This window comes from Carassius carassius, chromosome 16, assembly GCF_963082965.1.
Source record: "Carassius carassius chromosome 16, fCarCar2.1, whole genome shotgun sequence".
Taxonomy (NCBI): Eukaryota; Metazoa; Chordata; class Actinopteri; order Cypriniformes; family Cyprinidae; genus Carassius; species Carassius carassius.
The window spans coordinates 11,655,046-11,676,798 of record NC_081770.1 but is presented as its reverse complement, the minus strand read 5'-3'; the positions used below and the strand labels follow the sequence as shown (position 1 = coordinate 11,676,798).

The 21,753-nt window shown below is 37.1% G+C and overlaps 2 protein-coding genes across 2 annotated transcripts in view; both read right to left on the bottom strand.

The window, feature by feature from the left end:
• Positions 1-21,753, bottom strand: part of LOC132160299 (SLAM family member 9-like) — a 211,660-nt gene that overhangs the window by 180,733 nt on the left and 9,174 nt on the right. The window lies entirely within an intron of this gene.
• LOC132159353 (uncharacterized) lies at positions 855-3,751 on the bottom strand. The gene is made up of 5 exons (XM_059568863.1): positions 3,709-3,751; positions 3,266-3,592; positions 1,875-2,186; positions 1,621-1,728; positions 855-1,250 (listed from the first exon to the last, which is right to left on the bottom strand). The coding sequence occupies exons 1-5, from the start codon at positions 3,749-3,751 to the stop codon at positions 1,033-1,035; spliced, it is 1,008 nt and encodes a 335-aa protein (XP_059424846.1). The 3' UTR covers positions 855-1,032.

The window sequence follows — 21,753 nt, the reverse complement described above, 5'->3', positions numbered from 1 at the left end:
AAACCCTTGTTCTCTGATCATCTCCCGCTCCATGTACCACATCTTTTGAAGTTAACAGGAAGATGAATAAAGTCTCAGTATCCTTCTCTATTATTTTTCAAGGCTTTCAAGGCGAGAAAAATCTGTAGCAGTTCATATTGTCAAAATACTTTCTAGAGCATCCATATTTTATCATTCATATTCTTGTCACTTTAATTTCTGTGATTGTCTCTGTATTTTCTTCCTGATTCCACAGGAAACCGCGTGAATGAATCAGTGACTTCTGTGACACTGCTGTTGCAGGAATATGTTCCTAATGGAGTGAATCAGCAGGAAGAAACTGTCTGTTACATCTCCAACATCATTCTTCAACAACAGGCTTCTGCTTTTATGAAACGGAGAAATGAACCTGTTTACTGAAATGAAGCCTTGTGTGATGAACCACTAACCGACTAACAGCAGCTTACACACGTAATGACAGAAGTGTGTTAACACCAGCATCACTGCAGAAGACCTGCAGCTAACTGATGAATTACTGATTCTTTTTCTGTTATTCTTCATGTTGTCTGAAGTCAAACACTGTCTCACTGTTGTTATTGTCACAGGACAATGCTGTTAAGCAGTCATTTTCTATTTGCTTTGGTGTATTTGTGATGGTCAGATGAAGTCTGACTGAAGACTGAGAAGATAAAATAAACATCTGCTTACATCTGCACCTTTTGACAGGCAGAAGAATGTATATCTGCTTGATAAAGTCCAAATCATCTTTATAAAGACAAACAGTGTTTTATATTTATGAGTAGGTAAAATCTTTTATGTAAAAATCAGTTGAGCCCCACCACATCTTCAAAAAAGAATTCTTCTATGCCACCAGTTGTGTTGCTCAATTATTCTGTTACAGTAATTATATTTACAGCCGTGTATTTAATAGATTGGTCAAAGTCAAATCCTATGCAGATACAATCAATAAACGGTCAACTAGTGCAAAAATGAAGTTATTAAACAGCCGTGTAAGGAACAGTAAAGGTGCAGAGCATTAATGCGTGTTTTGCTTCACATCTGGACATATTGGGAACCAAACCCTCTGCTCAGTTCACACTTGTCGTCTGATTTTTCTCCGTAGGTCTCATAGAGATCTTCGGTCTCTTCTGTTATGTTCAGCTCACTTCTTGTTGATCTGATGTCATAAACCAGCACAGCAACAGCAGCCACAGCCACCAGAACAGAGAGGAGCGATCGGATCACAGCTTCAGTAGAACCACAACAGTGCTCTGAGAAATAAAGGACAGTGCATCACAACGGTGCATTTATTTAGAATTCAAACAGACAAGGCATGGAGTTTGTGGTTTGTTGGGAAGGCCGTGAATCCACAAGCTTCAATCTGTGAATGTTTGCATTCTGCATTCTTTCATTGCTTGGCCAAATAACATTAGCAGGATTGCATGGCTGATATATGCAGTTCAAGATCATTTCTACAGCTCCCTAAAGAATGTGATCCTCTCTCCTAATGATAATGTTCTCTAGAGCAGCATGAGACCAGTGATTCATTTCTGTAACTTGTCTACTATCCGTTTTACGATTCCTGCAAAATCACGGGAGAAGATTTAAGTAAACGTTCCCCATAAAAACCCAGTGGCTTACCTGAGCTCATCTTATAGGTTTCAGTAATATTAGCATTCTCGGTCTGGTTTAGGGTTGAAGTGATCACCGCATCGCTGGACGTCACGAAGTTTGTGCTCGGTGACCTTCCTGACAATGAAGAATATTGGTATTAAAGGAAGCAATATTCTAAAATGTTCATTTAGGAGATTTTGAAAATAGAAAAAGGACCATTTTAAAATGTGATGATGCATTTATAATTCAACTGAAGGGCTAATAGTGCTGTAAATTCTCACGGTAGACAATAACTTTATAATCCATGTAACTGGTTTCTTTGTTGACGATTGCTAGCTGATAGAGTCCAGAGTCTGTGGTGCTGGTGTTTGTGATGGTCAGAGATCCGGTCGGATCCAGCTTCAGTCTTCCTCTGAATCTCCCGTCAGCATCGAATGTAAAGCTGGTTTTTGTGAGTCTGTTGACTTCAGCTATTCGAGTGCTTCTATACATCCACTGTATCAACAAATATCTCTGTGCTCCAGTAACCTCCGGGTTTAGGGTGACAGAATCTCCCTCAATCACTAATATTGAGTTCTCTTCTTCTGTCAAGTCTAAAGGAAACAGAATCATGTTACAAAATGTGATCATTTTGTTGGTTAATAATGACCAAAATCCTATTTAAATCTGTATTTTCCTAATAGGAATGTTGAATGACAAATCAAAACAAGACTTTAAATTGAGACCGAAGATTAAATACAAGAGTTCAATGTGAGTTGGTGTTACAGTACTTAAGCGCTTTTATGAGAAAGCGGAAGTGAAACAAAACACACAGAACACTCATCTTGGACCTGACTGCTTTAAAGGAAGTTCACTTAAAAAATCAAAAGTTACCCTTTTGAGAATTACATAATTTGAGTAAGCACTGCATTGCTTTATTGATGCAGCTGATTACATTTGATTACTTTTCTAATGAATGTTTTCCACTGTTAATCATTTGCAAACATTAAAACCAGGCAGATTGTGGCCTGAAGCTTTCAGCAGCAATGTGGCGTGGTGTCTGCCAATTCAAACACGAGAAACAAGCAGAAGCAGCAGAATAGCATTGCTTTAACAAAAGGGCCTTTAAAAGGCAAGAGGCATTGTGCACTTCAATAACAGGCAGAGCAACAAATTAGCATTATTAAACATATCCTAGCTTTTTGCTGAAAATATTTAGATGTAACACCGTTTGTTATTGTTAACATTTTCGGAAATGAAAATTTAATTTTAAAACAAAATCTGTTACTGTAATAGATTACAGTTACATTTATTTTATTTTATATTTTATAGTTTTCCTGTAGCTCAAGCGGTAGAGCATTGCGTGAGCAAGCGCAATGTTGGGGGTTCAAGTCGCTTTTAAGCGTCTGCTAAATGCATACATTTAAATTTAATTAAATTACATAAAAGTTATATGTAACAACACTGCACACAAGAAAAAAAACTACTATATAGTTAGAAGAACATAATTTTCATTTTAGGTGCACTATTCCTTTAACTTCCACATTCTTAACTGTGTTCAATGGATCAATGGGAATTAAAGCCATCAGTATCATAAAGAATACCAAAATAAATAGAAAATAATCATTTTAAAATATTGCAATGACAAAGAAATAATATAAATGAGGAGCAAACTTTTCTGTGATTCTCTTACCATAGACTGTAACATTGAAATTGATGTAAATGGTCTCTTTTTTGACAACTGTTAGTTGATAGAGTCCAGAGTCTGTGGTGCTGGTGTTTGTGATGGTCAGAGATCCGGTCTGATCCAGTTTCAGTCTTCCTCTGAATCTCTCATCAGGACCATCATATGTTGAGTTTGTCTGAGCGAGTCTGTTGACTTCAGCTATTCGAGTGCTTCTGAACTTCCACTGTATTAACAGATATTTCTGTATTTCAGTAAAATCAGGGTTTAGAGTGACAGGATCTCCCTTCATCACTGATACTGACTTTATTCCATCTGTATCAACGCCAGACACACCTGCAGAACAAACAGGAACATGTTTTTTCATAGAAATATATATGCCACTGTTGAATATAATAGGAGAAAATCTCTGCACGTGCTGAGTAAAATGGGAAAACACAGATGAGCATTACTGAACTGATTGTTCCTCCTTTGTGTTGTTACTTCCACACTCATTATGGGGAGTAAACAGAAGTGAAACATGAAACATGATCTTAGGATCAGAAGGCTTTACTCTTATTGTTGTCCTAACTAAAGCTGTTCGCTTGTGGAAAAATTTAATTCTATACAGAAAAAAAATAATTGGTACACGCCTAAATTAACTATAAGCATTACTGAACCATGTTGAATATTATAACACTGATGTCTATTTGTGTTAATGGAGAGTGTTTAAAAATAATAATAATAATAATAATAATAAATTTGGTACATTTTGTAGAACTCCTTCAAAAGTATAACTAGCATTACTTTTGTTAAAACAAAACAAACAAAAAAAGTCAAAGTGATTGACTGAGAAACTTTTGTTGTTGTTGTTGTTGTTGCTGGAATAACATTGAAACGACACGGTTGTAAATCCTGTTTGATTTCAACCTGAAGCTTACTCTTAACTTAAATTACTGAACGTGAAGCAATGAAAACACATTTATAACTTACCAACCAGACTCCACAAGCCCAGCGAGAACAAAACAAACGGATAAACCATATTCTCTGGCCGTTTGCCCACCTATTTAATGACTAAATACCGTCCCGTTTACAACTCAAGCTGAGTTGCATGTTGTGGTTGCATGTCGCCAATTCCCATATTTGTGTCGCCAGTAGGCGGTCCCACTACAGCATCGGATGTTACAGTGCATTCGTTTTCTTACCGCTTATATATAAATCTGTCAATTTAAAACTATTTAAGAATATCAAATTGTGTGCGAATTGGAATAAAAAAGAAACCGTGGCCAAAATTTGTAATGGATTTATGATTGTTTTAATGGGACCTAATGGTCCCTTCTTGTCGCCTTCAATTAAAACGGATTTATTTATTTATTTATTTATTTATTTATTATAAGCATGCTGGGTCCGAGAAGTCGATTCTTAAAAACTTGATCGGCAATATGAGGATGCGCAATGCTAAAGCCATGCAGGCTATTGACATAATGTCACCTCATTGTAATCAGGCTATTTGAAAATGCTTATGTGTTCATAAAGCAAAGCTTTCACTGATTGTGGTTGACAGTGTGGTGGAAGTGACTCGCATCAAAGGATCGATGCGGCGCTGAGCAGACCGATCGGCGTTTGACTGAGAGCGGTGCACACCGCTGTTCACGAACAACACAGATTCAGCGTAACGAAATAATCTAAATCTGCAGAGATCATTTTCATTCATTCAGTTTTCCACACCTCCACAACAACGCGCAGAACATGTCATCGCTCTTTCTCATAAGTGATGGATTTCTGTTCTTTGGTTTAATTTTTAGACACTGCAGTAGCATAATAATACTGAGCTCTGAGTGAAATTCACGGAAAATGACACCAGAGGAAAAAAAAAAACCCAGACGCGTCTTACAATCGTAACATTTATTATATATATATATATATATATATATATATATATGAGTCTTATATATCATTTTAATCATTTGCCATCGAAAACCGATGGAAAGTAAAACATCCAATAAAAGCACACTTAATTGGTGAAATTCCTATATTTCTGGAATTGGTTCATTTATTTATTTTATTTGAATTGTATAATTTAGACGACATTATTGACATCTCTGTTACAATCTGACCTGTAAAACTGATCTCTAGGTTTACCTTGCGCAGAAATAGAAGAGATGGAGGGGGATTCCGTTACTCTATAGGCTACACCAAACTACCTGAAATACTGATGTTTGGACTTTATTCATATCTCAAATAAACGTGAAAGAACTATTTTACTTCATTTTTTGCCACTGATGAGGCTCTCTCACCATCAGAAACACCAGATTCAGACACTCTGGACAATATAAACTAACCATCTCTAGAGAAAAGACCAAGAGATTTAGTGTTACTGTCTTTGGTGAGTATCAAGTCTTTCAATGTAATAATGATCTTGTTTGGATTAGCACTGTGATAATTATATCATTCTACTTTTACAATACACCACAATATATCACTAAATTGGTGAAACGTACATGTATTATACTGTACGTAAAACATCAGAGTGATTTCTTTTCCAGGTGCAGTTGGTGAGACGGATGGAGTAAAGTCAGTGTCAGTGATGGAGGGAGATCCTGTCACTTTACAAACTGATGCTGAAATACACTCAGATGATCTGATTGTGTGGAGGTTTGGAGATAAAGGCATCCTCCTGGCTAAACTATATGTAGGGACTAATGAGAGCTCATTAAATGATGCTGATGAGAGATTCAAAGATCGACTGCAGCTGAATCAGACTGGATCTCTGACCATCACAAACACCAGAACTGAACAACACGACTGGAACCCTGACCATTAGAAACATGGAAACCACAGACTCTGGACAGTATAAACTACAAATCATCAATAGCGAACAGACCACAATCAAGAGATATGATGTGTCTGTCACCAGTGAGTAGAAGAACATTTATTATAGTAATGGTATATTTTTTTCTGGAACATTTCCATTGGAAAATGTTGAACACAAAATGCCATTTCAGATATTCTGTTTGTGGCAGTGTTAATGCGTTATTGTTGTTTCTATCATAGCTGATTTTGTTTAGTTAAAAATCAATTTTTACAGTTCAGTAAACTTCAGTGCTGCTGTAATTGCTTTGAGACATGATTTAAACTGTATTTTAAACCAGCATGCAACAAGCATTTGAATGCCATAATCACAGACCATTTCAGCTGTTCTGTTTTGTCAATGCAAAAGTGGTTTTAAAGTAATAAAACTAAATTAAATACTATTCACCATAATGGTTTCTTCAAACAAAAATTTTCAAAAATGAATAAATAAATAAATAAATAAATGAGACTGTCCTCCTCTTAAAAACGACCACATAGGTCATTTGTGAAAGCAGTGTATTATGATCTATTGTTACGCTTTAAAATCAAGCGCCCTCTAGCGGCTTTATTACGACAGTCTCGTTTGTTGGGTGTGTCATCATCAAATGACCTTTGACTGTCGTTACCATCGTTACCACCCACTAAAAGCAGGCGTAACCCAACATTTTACCGAGCGTTGTCCAAGTGTGTAAACTATTTTATTATATGGTTTATTTTTTTTTAAGGTATTATTCTGATTGTCTGCAATTAATGTCAAAGAAAGTGCAGTTTGACGTTTTCTTTACAAATCTGATGGGAATGGCAGTGAACGAATGTGTGGTAATTGCAACGAATGTAAAAATCCCAGTGACCACAACACTTATTTTTACCATGATAAACTGTGGTATTTGTAGTTAAAACACATTAACCACAATGCCATGTATTTAATACCTTTTTGTAATGTAATTGTAATTCAGTGTTTTTTTTCTTCTGTTGTGCAGTTTCTTCATATCTCATACATCTCCTGCTCCTACAACAATATTCAGCGTCCAGCTCTTTATGAAGCTCTCTCTCTCTCTCTCTCTTCTACTTTTTTACATGCCCCACGACCCCATCAGTACAAGCCCTGTGCTACGTCAAAGTATTACTAATTCAAACAATTTTAGCAAACTGATATGATGTTGTACTAGAGGACTCTCCAGCTTTTCCTCCTGCTGTCATTGACCATCGCCTCAGCTCTCATGCAGACTGTGCCCATTGTAAGAAGTCAGAGCGTTTATATCCTAAAGTTTATACTGAGTCCACTGTATCCTTTATTAGCACAATCTTAACCCGTTCTAACAGTACATGATATCTGTCCACACCTCACAGTCTGCCTTTATTTCCATGTTGACTTTAATTGAACACATCTGTCTAAAAGCAAGTCTGGAAATGCTGTTTAACTTGTCATGTGACACATCAGATCGTCAGTTAATTTGGCCAAATTAGATCATTTAAGGCTGTCCACACCAAGAATAGTAACTACAATAACTATTTTAGCATCCACACCAACATCAACCAATGATAAAGTTATGTTTATTATTATACACGCTGCAGCGACGTTGTTGTTTGTCTGTTTAATGTTCATCAGCTGAAAAATATATTCCACTGATGTTGTTCCTCTTATTAAATGTTAAATAATTGCGGTATAGACTCATCCTTGGTACTGTATGAAGAGGTCTTTAAACTGCTTGCAACAATCCTGCTAGCATGTTATCATGTAGAAAATAATTGAGAATAATATAGCTGCATATTTTGTTTTACAGCTGAAGAGCAAAAACTCAAAGAACATCAGTCCTGTTGTGGATGAGGAATGAACATGGCTCTATTGAAAAGGTGCTCATTCCCATTGCTATGTCTTTATTCAATCAATGCATTAATACAGCATTTGATGTTGATCTTTGTTCAAGTCAGCAATTATAATTTTTCACATATACATCTTTATATAAGTCCTAAAATGGACAAATCATTAGTGCATCATTTCTGGAGTTTGGGCAGAAAATGACTGAATATGGTGAGTACTGACACCTGCACCTGGATTCACCAAAACTATTTTTCTTATGGACTTAAAGTTTTTGGTTTTTATGGACTTAAAGAAAGGTTTTTACACTAATAAAAAACCTGAAACAGAGATTCTAGAAATTTCTAAATGTAAAATTATATTTTTCAAAACAGTTTTATCAAATGAGGGTAAATATGTCTCTCACTTCTGTCCCTTTTAACCAGTTTACAGCAAAGACAGCACGAAGGACTGGATGCACGTGATAAATATTCTGCAATTAAGAAAACAGACAAAAGAAATTACACTGTAAAACCCGACAAGTAACTTAACTCATACCGTTTGAGTAAACAGATTGCCTTGATTTAAACCATGTAAGTTTTAAAACTTTGCATTCAAGTAATTAAGTGATTAACTAAGTGCTGATTGAGCATTAGTGATGAACAGCTGCTGTTAACAAACAGAATCACTGAAGAAAAGAGAAACACAAGAACTACTACAACTGACTTCAGACACAGTCTTAGATGAAATCAACTGAAATAAAATACATGAAATCTCTCAAGATCTGATTAAACAACCCCACAAACAGCATCACGAGCTCCACTTATTAATAACCAGACCGACTTTATTTCTGTCAGACGTCTATTCAATTCAATTAAATTCAAGTTTATTTGTATAGTGCTTTTTACAATTCAAATCGTTACAAAGCAACTTTACAGAAAATTACATTTCTACAATATTTAGTAGTAGCTTATAAGTGGTGAATGTCAGCTTGTGCACGTATGACAGGATTTTTCAGAAAAATTAATACAAGACGTAGTCAGCCAGACGATGAACACTATTAACAGCAATTATTATATGATGCAGTCATATTTGTTAGTTCTGTTTGTTGATTCAGGTTTAGTATCATCTGGGGTCCTCTGAGGGTCAGCATCATCTCTTCTCAGGTGTTCTGGATCCAGACTGGAGCTTGTGGGAATCCTAAATACCACGGTATGTAAATCTTGTGTCAAAACATAGAAACAAATAGAGACATCATTAGCATAGCTGCTGTTCCAACAAAGTAAAATTTATTTGGCTACATTTGCAAATTGTAATCTACAAGATTCTGTGTACTGTTTTTTTTGGTCTTATACGAATTTAATTGGAGAAAATTATTGGTCATCCAATCTTTTACATTTTTAACACACATAACAGTGGAAGCTAATTCCGTATTTTCTAATAATATTACCAAGGGGCAACATGTATATTGAAAATAGAAGGGGACATAGGACAGATCCTTGTGGAACTCCATATTTTACTGGTGATAAATGAGATGCCTCCCCATTTAAATGAACAAAATGGTAGCGATCGGACAGGTAGGATCTAAACCATCTTAGAGCCTGCCCTTGAATACCTGTATAGTTTTCTAAACTACTGTATCTATGAGTATGTCATGATCTATGGTGTCGAACGCAGCACTAATATCAAGTAAAACTAGCAATGAGATGCAGCCTTGATCTGACGCAAGAAGCAGGTTGTAATACAGTTCACGTTCTCTTTGTGGGTGAAGGAAGGAGACCAGGGTCGGCTTGCTGAGGCTGAAGATTTTATTATTTTAAAAACGAAACAAAACAGAAAACAAAGTCGCGCCACATGCGCATAAACACTCCCATTCACGTTCGTTCACTCGTCACTAAGGATTCACTTTCAGCGCTGCTGCTGCGTCCTTCCCCGAGTCCTCAGGTCTGTCTCTCTCTGCCGATCCTCGGGCGGCTTAGATAGCGTTTCCCCACACCAATCACTATAACGAGAACCAGGTGTTACTTGTTTCTCACTTGAACCACTTACCACCGCTCGTCTCTTCGCTCTCTCTCCCGTCGCAGACCTCGCTGGACCACGCCCGGCTTTGTCTCAATATGGTGCTGAATCAGATTAGTACGACCCGGCAGAGGTGAAAACACGTCGGCAGGTTCGAACTGCAACCGCCCGATGTCAGTGAGCTGAGAGTGCGAGAAGTGACCCCCCCCACCCCACCCCCCTGGGGCCAGGGCGAGGGATTTTCCTTTGATAATCGCTTCTGGCCCAAGATCATCCTCTCCGCTTACTGCCGTCGCTAACAGCACTGACCCCCCCGCACTACATTTTTTGAGGAGGTTGAGGTGGTTAATTTGCCGAGCGTTGCCTCTATCCGTTCGTACTACCTCATAATTGAGATCTCCTATCCGCTGTGTGACCTCAAAGGGTCCTTGCCACTTCGCTAATAATTTGGAGCTAGAGGTGGGTAGTAACACGAGCACTTTATCTCTCGGTGCAATTCTCGTAGCTTAGTTCCCCTGTTATACGACTGGCTCTGTCTGTCCTGGGCCTGAAGCAAATTCTCCATAGAGAACCGCCCCAGTGTATGGAGTTTTGCCCTCAGGTCCATGACATATTGAATTTCGTTTTTACTCTCCGAGCGTCCGTCCTCCCAAGTTTCTTTCAGGACGTCCAACACCCCTTGGGGCTGGCGTCCGTAAAGAAGCTCGAAGGGGGAAAACCCCATGGAGGCTTGGGGGACCTCGCGCACAGCGAATAAGAGGGGTTCCAGCCATCTATCCCAATTTTTCGCGTCCTCTTTTTTTACGAATTTACGAATCATCGTTTTCAAGGTGCGATTAAAGCGTTCGACCAGACCGTCCGTTTGTGGGTGATAGACGCGGGTATGTACCGCTTTAATGGTCAATAATTTGTACAATTCGCGTAACGTGCGTGACATAAACACTCCAGTTCATGCTCGTTCACTCGTCACTAAAGATTCACTTTCAGCGCTGCTGCTGCTGCGTCCTTCCCCGAGTCCTCAGGTCTCTCTCTCTCTGCTGATCCTCGGGCGGCTTAAATAGCGTTTCCCCACGCCAATCACTATAACGAGAACCAGGTGTTACTTGTGTAGCCAGGTCAGTAGAGGGCGCTACTGAGGGTATCAGTAGAGGGTGTAATTTCCCTTTAAATATGTCACTTCCTTTTGGGTGGAATGGCTGCAGTGCTTGAATTGTTTGGCATGGTCGGTCGCTGGAAGAACAAGCTCTGGTAGGTTTATTTAAGAGATTATGGTCTTAAGAATAGTATTTTAATGCTCACTGGTGATGCTTTATGATGGTTTTGATGTGTTGGCCAAGAGCCAGCGATTTTGAGTATCAGTGTTGCTTTAATTGGGCCAGGGGTGTTTAATCCATTCATTGTGTCTATGAAGTTGTTTTGTTTAGGCATGTGGTTTAAATACCTTAATGGTGAGAAGGTTTGACTGGATGAGTTGTGGACACTGGGTTATCATTGCAGTACACTGCACGTGAGTGTTTGTCCTTTATCAAAATAGGTTATTTTATTGTTCGAAATGAGCTGTGAAAAACCTTTTTGTATGTATTAAAACAAATAAATACTTCTTAGAGAAGTTTTCTTAAAAGCCCTCACATTGGCTATGCTGAACCAGATGAGCAGTGGACATTAACGACAGTTGTACTTCCAGTGTCTTCTGAAATAAGGTATCTAATTATTCATGTAATTCTGGAATAGCTAGTATATTTTAACATTGATTGACATTGTAATTTTACTTTGTACGGGCTATGGTTTTTAGTAGGAACTGATGTTATGTCTAGAGATAATACTTGTATGCTTTGATAAGAATGTGTTTTTGCTTTATTGTTTTTTTTTTTTCTTTATAGAATTCGATCCATCCAGTGCAAATGACCACTGTTTTTCCCTACCTTTATTTTTCAGTTTCTTAATAGGATTATGGTATTGTAATCGGTTTATTTTGTTTGTTTGTTGGCCCAAAAAATTAATTTGTTGTATTTTCTTTTTGGTTTATTTGGTGAACTCCAAGCTAGGTCATTTCCAACAGCTCCCAACAGAGTAACTAGTGGGGGAAGATACTCATTTCGATTTATACACCCGTGTGGTGATGAAAGTTTGGTGTGTATTTGTGCACGCAGTGTGCGGTGTAGAAAGTTTGTAATTTCTTTTTTTGGGTTGTGTATTGTATTTATTCATTTGTTGTGTGTATTTTCTTTTTTGAAGTATTGTTACCCCACATAGTCTCTTCTATTGCCACCCTGTATCACTAAACGTGGCTAGCTTGTGAAAGAAATCGAATGAAACCAGAATCCATGTATTTAATAAAAGCGATGTATTTATTTTTATAGCAGTGTTGCCTTAAGTTATTCATTTAATTGGATAGCCTCGCGGGAAATCCCTTTATTGACTTGGGGACTCCTACCCAAACAAACTTGGAGTGGCGTAGTCAAAATCAGTAACCACACATCTCTATAACCCCATTACACTTGTTTCTCACTTGAACCACTTACCACCGCTCGTCTCTTCGCTCTCTCTCCCGTCGCAGACCTCGCTAAACCACGCCTCCACCGCCACACAGGTCATTTGTAATTTTAACAAGTGCAGTTTCTGTGCTCTGGTGGGGCCTGAAACCTGACTGAAATTCTTCATACATATAATTTTTTGCAGGAAGGAGCTCAATTGAGCACACTACTTTTTCTAAAAAATGTTCTAAAAAAACATAAATGGAAGATTTGAAATAGGCCTATAATTTGCCAGTTCACTAGGATCTAGTTTTGGTTTCTTAATAAGAGGCTTAATAACCACCAGCTTGAATGGTTTTGGGACGTGACCTAAAGATAACGACGAGTTAATGATATTGAGAAGTAACTCTTTCAGTAATTTAATGGGTACAGGTGCTAAATAAAAACCTTGGATTGTTTTGGTTATTTTCTATGACATTTTGTTTTTTTTTGACATTTGGCCCGGTGACATTTTGCTTGTCTCCAAAAGAGTTTATTAGGTCAGTAAACTCAAGTCCTAATGCATCATTTGAATTATCAACGTGAATATTAAAATCTCCCATGATTAGCACTTTATCAACTGTAACCATAAGGTCTGAGAGGAAATCTGCTAATTCTTTTAGGAATTCTGTATACGGCCCTGGTGGTCAATACACAGTAGCCAGAGCAAGAGATACATTAGATTTATTTTGCATGTCTGACAGTGTAACATTAAGCAGAAGTATTTTGAATGAGTTTAACCTGTATCCTTTTTACTGTGTAACATTGAGAATATCACTATATATTGTTGCAACACCTCCCCCACGACCAGTCTGACGGGGCTCATGCTTATAACAGTAGTTTGGTGGAATGGACTCATTTAGACCAAAATAATCATTGAGTCTACAGAAGATCTTATTGAGAATTAACTAAGGTTTAGATGTTGATTTATTGTTTCAATTGAAGTAACCATGTTAGAGATCAGTGTTTGCTTTAGTTGGGCTCTTGACCCTTGACTTCTGTCTTAGTCCTTTCTCTGGCTGTTATAACCATGTGTCTCTAAAACACATTTGTAACTCGAAAGCCCAGAAAGAATATCATCAGGTGTTAACCTGTACCTAGGTGTAAGTTGTTATACAACATTAGGAAGATTAGACCCTTCCTGTCAGAGCAAGCAACCCAACTTCTTGTCCAAGCTCTTGTTCTCTCCAGACTGGACTATTGTAATGCTCTCCTGGCGGGCCTTCCTGCATGTACTGTCAAGCCTCTGCAATTGATCCAGAATGCAGCAGCGAGGGTTGTCTTCAATGAGCCAAAAAAAGCTCACGTTACTCCTCTCCTCATCAGGTTACACTGGCTACCAGTAGCTGCTCGCATCAAATTCAAGGTACTGATGCTAGCCTACAAGACGACCACTGGCACGGCACCAACTTACCTAAACTCATTGGTTAAATCTTATGTGCCCTCCAGAAGTTTGCGCTCTGCAAGTGATCGACGCCTTGTGGTACCATCCCAAAGAAGTTCAAAATCACTCTCACGGACCTTTTCCTGGACTGTGCCCAGCTGGTGGAATGACCTCCCAATCTCAATTCGTACAGCTGAGTCTTTACTCATTTTCAAGAAACGGCTAAAGACTCATCTTTTTCGCCTGCACTTAACCAACTAACACTAGCACTTTTCCTTTTATTGTCTTTTAATTTTATTAAAAAAAAAAAAAAAAAAAAAACCTATGCGTTCTATACTAGACTAACTGAGACTTGTCATGGCACTTGTATACTGTTGTTGTTCTCTTGTTGACCTGACTGCTTCTATTGTTCTCATTTGTAAGTCGCTTTGGATAAAAGCGTCTGCTAAATGATTAAATGTAAATGTTATACTTTATATATATGTGATGATAATCATCAGTTGTTGAACTGTACGGTGTCTAATCTCTGATGAAATAGGTGTTGTGTTATTAGTTGAAGTGATTATAGTAAAATGATTGTAAGAGAGAGTGGTTCTGTGATAATTAGTACATATAAAAAGGACTTTACAAACACTTTGTACACATACATTTTTTTAGATTTATAATTTCCAAATGTGTTAAATTTACTTGAAAAATGCTTGTGCAAATAAAAATGGGCAAATAAAAATTAAGTAAACTTACTTATTGTTTTTTTTTCAGTTTAGATTGTGTGTACATAAAGCATGTCACAAAATGTATAATTACGATCATAGTAATATACAAGGTAATAATATGAAATATTAAAATTGGGTCTGGGCTATATAAGTCTCAGGTGTGGCTCAGATTTGGGGATTCTGGTTTACTTAAGGCTGGCACCAATAATAAAACCTGTTTTGGCCCAGATCAGGGCCAGCTAAGGCTGATTAACTGGTTGAGATTCGGGCTGGTTATGGCCCATGTGTCTTTAATCCAGTTCTGGGCCACTTCCAGGCCATCATTCTTTGCGGTACTTGGGCCAGGGGAAAAGTCATGTGTGGCCCGGATCTGTGCCACATCACCTGTGATGTGATTCATCACCTTCAGTTGTGCATGAAGTCTATGCAATCTCTTCTAATGCAGCTTTCTGCCTGCTTTTCATCTAACTGTATTTAATTAATATGACTAAATGTTCATGTCTTAATCAAAACAATCATGGTGATTATCTGTGTTGTTTACAATATTAAATGGTGTATCTACCAAAAACCATCCCTAGTACAGAATATTCACCATAATTTATCTTAATTTCTCCATCAACTGACTTCATCCTCCTTCAAAAAATCAAAAACTTTAAGTCCATAAGAAAAATAGTTTTGGTGAATCCAGGTGCAGGTGTCGGTACTCACCATATTCAGTCATTTTCTGCCCAAACTCCAGTAAATGATGCACTAATGATTTGTTCTTTCTAGGACTTATATAAAGATGTATATGTGAAAAATGATAATTGCTGACTCGAATAGAGATCAACATCAAATGCTGTATTAATGCATTGATTGAATAAAGACATAGCAATGGGAATGAGCAGCTTTTCAGTCTTTTCTGTTTAGACACAATGGAGCCATGTTCATTCCTCATCCACAACAGGACTGATGTTCTTTGTGTTTTTGCTCTTCAGCTGTAAAACAAAATATGTCTATCTATACAGCTATATTATCCTCAATTATTTTCTACATGATAACATGCTAGCAGGATTTTTGCAAACAGTTTAAAGACATCTTCATACCAAGGATGAGTCTATACCGCAATTATTTAACATTTAATGAGAGGAACAACATCAGTGGAATATATTTTTCCAGCTGATGAACATTAAACAGCCAATCAAAATGCACCTTTAAAAAGCTTGATCATTTAAAGTGGCAGACAATAAGCGTGTATACAAATTAAACATAACTTTATCATTGGTTGATGTTGGTGTGCATGCTAAAATAGTTATTGTAGTTACTATTGTTGGTGTGAACAGCCTTAAATGATCTAATTTGGCCAAATTAACTGAATATCTGATGTGTCACATGACAAGTTAAACAGCATTTCCAGACTTGCTTTTAGACAGATGTGTTCAATTAAAGTCAACATGGAAATAAAGGCAGACTGTGAGGTGTGGACAGATATCATGTACTGTTAGAACGGGTTAAGATTGTGCTAATAAAGGATACAGTGGACTCAGTATAAACTTTAGGATATAAACGCTCTGACTTCTTACAATGGGCACAGTCTGCATGAGAGCTGAGGCGATGGTCAATGACAGCAGGAGGAAAAGCTGGAGAGTCCTCTAGTACAACATCATATCAGTTTGCTAAAATTGTTTGAATTAGTAATACTTTGACGTAGCACAGGGCTTGTACTGATGGGGTCATGGGGTATGTAAAAAAGTAAAAAACAAACAAACAAAAAAACATCAAATTCGGTGCAAAATGTAATTGCAGTAAAGTTCTGTCAAGGTGCTCAGACCGAAACAGACGTACCACTGGAAATGTTTGCCTTAGCAGCTTTTGGTCTTCTCCTTAAACACACAAGATGGTCAAATTCATCCTTCTCCACAAACAAGATGGCTTTGACAAGAGTTTGACAGGCCCTTTGGTCTTCCTTTTCAGTTGAAATAAAGAAAAAGTTAAAAGTTGTTGTTGTTTTAATACATACATGTTGAGACCGTGTTTTAGAAATGATCTGTGAACAAAATATTTGAAAGGAAGGACTATAAGGAATGTTATTAACACATAAAGTAAGGATACATTAATTAAAGTGAATCAGTTATAACTAAATGTCTTCAACATTACCTGTGAAGTGTTGAACCTTTGAAGGACTTCAGCTTTCCTGATAACTTCTTCAAATTCAGCATTGAGCTTCAAGTTCAAGTTCCCCGTTAATACAAGAACTGATCCAAATCTGATTCTGAGCTTTGACAATATGCATTGATGAACAAGAGAAAGGAAGAAAGAAAAATATGTGTCTGAATTATGAATTACAGTTCAGAAAAATAGGAAAGAAAAATGAGAGAGAGAGAGAGAAAGAGAGAGAGAGAGAGCTTCATAAAGAGCTGCTGGACACGGAATGTTGTTGTAGGAGCTGGAGATGTATGAGATATGAAGAAACTGAAAAACAGAAAAGACAAAAAAAAACACTGAATTACAATTACATAAAAAATGTATTAAAGGCATGGCATTGTGTTTGATGTGTTACTTAACTAAAGAGTACACAATAAACACAGTTACTGTGGTAAAAAGCATGATAACATAAGTAAACCTACAGTTACGACGGGAGATACATGCCATGTGTTGTGGTTACTGAGGTCTTATTACACATGACATGGTTCAGCGACATGTTACTATGGTAAAAACATGGTAAATGCGCGACTTTTACATGACCTCTTTCCACCGCAGGCGAATGTCAAATGAATATCACAATGAAAACTAACTTTATAAAGCTGCAGACTTCGATTGAATGATTTGAACGTCAAACTGGTTGAATAGGACAAACAGCGTCCAGTATCGATTTGAAAATAAAAACTCATATTATTCATAAACGATCGACTACTTTATGAGTCGGGTGGAAACCTTACCTGCACATGTCTCGAAGTCAACTAAAATCCATATCTTTTTAGCAAAACATTTCGAACATCTGGGAGAGTTTAAAACACAAACAATTCAAAACGCAAATAGCAAACATATTAAAATAAACCCACAATGCATTTAGGCGAAAGTTTATGTATCATATCTCCTGTTGCCAATAGGGGCGCTTATTTAGAGAACGCTCGTATGGGTCGTATTTGAGGAGAGTGACAAACGACCTATACGGTCGTATGAGTTGGAGGACTTGTCTATGGTTTTCCAGCTCCTGTCTTTATAAGACACTCTCCACAGTATTCATCATCATCAGAAAGGTCATCAAAATGTCTGTTGCTATTGTTCAATGTGAGTCATGTGCTACACTGTAAACCCTAATAAGTTCACAGAACTCAAAAAAATATTTTGTAACAGATTACACAAAAACATTTAAGTGATGTTTTTAAATGTTTTAGGTTTACATAAAATAAAAATTACAATTACATTGCCTTAAATTATCTCAATGTTATCTTATAAATATTGATATTTCTCAAATTATAATTAAGGAGTAATACACTCAAAATTTTCACTATTTCTCAACTCATATAATGTGGGAAATACACTCAAATTTTTCACTATTTCTCAACTCATATAATGTGGGAAATACATTCAAATTTTTCACTAAAATTTTCACTGTTTTTCAACTCAAATAATGTGGGAAATGCACTCAAAATTTCAATATTTTCCAACTCATAATTTGTGAAATACGCTCACATTTTTCACTATTTTTCAACTCAAATAATGTGGGAAATACACTTAATAATACATTTAACTCTTAATGTGGGACATGCACTCAAAATTAATTCTAAACTGAAATACTGATGTCTGGCCATTACACAATCAGCTAATAATGTTAGAAACCATGGAAGTGACACTAAAGTGGCAATTCAGTATTTGGGGTCATAATTTCTTCAGTATAACATTTTTTAAATTAACAACTTTCTGTTGTAAATACTTTAACTCTTAGGAAAAAAACTTAAAATTGTAAATCAAATTTCACATAAACAGTAGTTATTTGGACTTCTTCAAATTGAAGCTGATAAAGTATCTTTTTAAGGTTCCTCTTTCTGATAGAATACATCAAGAATACAAAACTAATTTAACTGTGTTCCACATACACATGGACTGGCCAAAACTTCACCCGCATCCAAGTAGGGGTAACTGCAGCCTGGAGCAATGGGCGTGCCAAAAGGTGGGCGTGTCAAAATGTTTCTCATTGGTTGAAAGAAAGGTAGGGGGCGTGCCAAAAGGTTTAGCGAAAACTGGCTGTTCCGCCTAAAGGCGAGCCATACTCTTAATCGCTATTGGCCTATAGAGCATCACAGTCCCGCCCACAGCTGGTGCCGGAAGTAAAAATTAAATACAATTTCTGTATTGACATTTGGGGTATAAGCCATAAAAACGTAACCATACATGGTAGACTTAAAATCAGCTACGGCTGTACTAAGCGATAGTATATGCTCATATAAACGCCAAAGGTTCATGGGGCACTAACCTTGTTTTGAGATAAATGCCTTTTATTCTCGATGTCTTGGATAAGTACTTCATTACTCACAATCCTGAACAATCCCACAATCCTACAGTGATGCATCGCGGGGTTTAACCGTCTGGTTAAACCCCACAAAGGTCCGTGAAGACTGATAAAATAATTAAATACAAAATAAATAAAAACCTGTGTTGCGTTTTTGCACGGTAGACTTATCAGTGCAATCATGATCTCCTTTGCTGCCATGATGTCTTTTTTTAAGGAGGAAAACAAAAGTGTTCAAAGAGGTGAAAACCACTTCAGATAGGGTCATGTAACTGTAGTTGAGTGAAGTGTGTCCGAGGGTCAGCTTGTGGGTTTTGTAAGGGCCAGCATGAGGGACATTTACTTAACATTTGTGTAATGGCAATGACATGTGTTGACGACTTAGTGGTGATTGCAGTCAGGTACAAAGCACTGCACCATTGCTGACGTTATCGTTAACCGCTTTCACACACGCACACAATATATAAAATACACGATGATAAACATAAAAATCAATACACAATACCTATATAAAACACTATTTATTTATAAAATTAATACTGAAAGAACTGCTATTACTGCACATTCACTATATAAAATAAAATTAACTGGAGAAAAAAGTTTGCGCGGCCGTCATCAGATTTGGAAGTCGCTCAAAAGGCTCGTCTGCGGTTGTGGCTTCAGTCAACTTCAGTGAGGCGCAGTGGTTTTTTGTGGTTTTTTGTGGACCACCTTGACAGTGGTCTTTCTCAGGTGTATTGGATATGCAATGTTGAGCACAAAATACATCCAGAAGGCTGTTATGAAGGCTTCATCAAGGGTGGTGCACTGACACACATCTATTCACAGTAAGCCATCCTCCTATGATCGCCATTTTACAGTCAGTATCCATCAGGTGTGTGGTAGGAACGGTGGAGCAGGGTCCCCCTACATGAACAAATGAAATAAATAAAATAAGATGAAGAAGAAGAAAAAGAAAATGCTTTTTAAATTTCTTTAAATTCTGTTCCATCCTCTTTAGCTCAGACAGTGTAGGTACATACAGTGCAGAACTGCAAAAACAATCAGTAGTTTGGCTCCAAATCTCAGCTTGAAATAGTCATTTTAACCCACTCAAAAAAACAAACAAACAAAATAAATAAATGAATAAATCTGTAAATATGATTTAATTACATTTGATATTTTGTTTTTATCACCGTTTATGTTTCTCTTTCTTCAGAAAAAAAATACTACGAAAATAAAAATTGAGCAGTTTTGTTGATTTGACACGAAATTACCCAAATTATCTGTCATGCAGCATGCATAGTACAACTAAACTTGTAACGTTACTTACGTTCGTGATGAATCGCTCGACGTCTGTGGCTTTGCAAATGAGTAAATACCTCTTTCACATGGTTTATAAACACTGTTGCACAAAAAGGACATCGCTACAGACTACTAACTTTGTCAACAATAATAAACTAAATATAAATAACTAGAGCAGCAAGATATAACACAAAGTAAATAAATTATGATCGTATTGTAACAAGCTATTGTAATGAACATATTTGTGGTATATAAAGCATAGATAAACGTATGATGAATTTCACCACTTCTTCTTCTTTCCAGTTTAAAGGCAGTTGGCATCCAGCTTATTGGTGCATTACCGCCCCCTTCTGTTGCGGCATAATGATTGAAAGTTTAACGTTTACCAATGAGAAACCGTTTGGCACGCCCATTTCCCCAGGCTTCCATTACCTTTTGGCCCCTTCTAGCTACCTTTTGGCATGCCCATTGCTCCAGGCTGCAGCTACCCCTGTCTCCCCGCATCAGGCAAATTCAAGATGCCTGACTCAACTTTCCAGAGGGAGCGATAAGACCCACCCACCAAAACATCATAACGTCGATAACGTCATGACGCTACTACATGGTTCCTAAACTTTTTGAGTGTTCCACAAAAATTAGCTCTAAAATACTGAGCCCTATTCAATTAAAGTGACACAAATCTCAACAGAGCTCAAAACTTAATAGTTTGCTCAGCTGCATAATGACATTTGACTGTTATGACCTTATTAGTTATGAGCTAGTACAACTGTTTGGGATTACAGTGTAACGCTAGACTCTCCTACTGAACTCAGACACTAATGTCACTTGCTGTATTTCCCCCAAACTACATGAATCATATTTTTAGTTTTCTAACGTTCTTCTTATTCTTCTCTCATAAGACTGTTCCACTTGTAGTTCTGCTGAAACTATGATTCGATTGGGCCCCGCTTTTCTTCTGGGCGTGCTTGTGGGTGTCATTCTGATCTATCTGGTTAATGGATGCAGAACCAGAAATCATCAACAGAAGAAAAGCATGCAGAAAAGAGCAATGGACACAGATCTAACATATGCAGATGTCCGTGAAGAATTCCTTTGAGAGAATATAATTTCAAACCAGTGGAAAAAAAATCATCAGGTTTGGAAGAAAAAAAAAAAAGCTATTTTCTGAGCAATACTTCAGATTCATTAGCCTATCATAGATGATCAAAATGCATTAAACAAACCAGTCTGCTTATGAAAACAATTAAAAAAATAAAGGTTAGAAATATACATGTCTGTAATAACAAGCAGCATAACAGAGTGTTTTTGTCCAGCTAATATAAGCTAATATAAGTAGGCTTGGCTGCAGCCTTGCACTTCGCACATTCACATTTATACAAAGCATCCGCTCTTACGTTACTTTTTTTTCCCCTTTGCAAAGATAGTGCCTTGCTTGTTGACTTGATTGCAAATTAATTTACAG

What these genes read in the sequence shown, in the direction of transcription:
- LOC132159353 (XM_059568863.1), bottom strand. Translation starts at nt 3,751, where the DNA reads ATGAGTGTGGAAGTAACAACACAAAGGAGGAACAATCAGTTCA. An exon ending in TTTCAATGTTACAGTCTATG is followed by an intron (nt 2,187 to 3,265) that starts GTAAGAGAATCA and finishes TGTTTCCTTTAG; the next exon opens with ACTTGACAGAAGAAGAGAAC. An exon ending in TTATAAAGTTATTGTCTACC is followed by an intron (nt 1,729 to 1,874) that starts GTGAGAATTTAC and finishes CTTCATTGTCAG; the next exon opens with GAAGGTCACCGAGCACAAAC.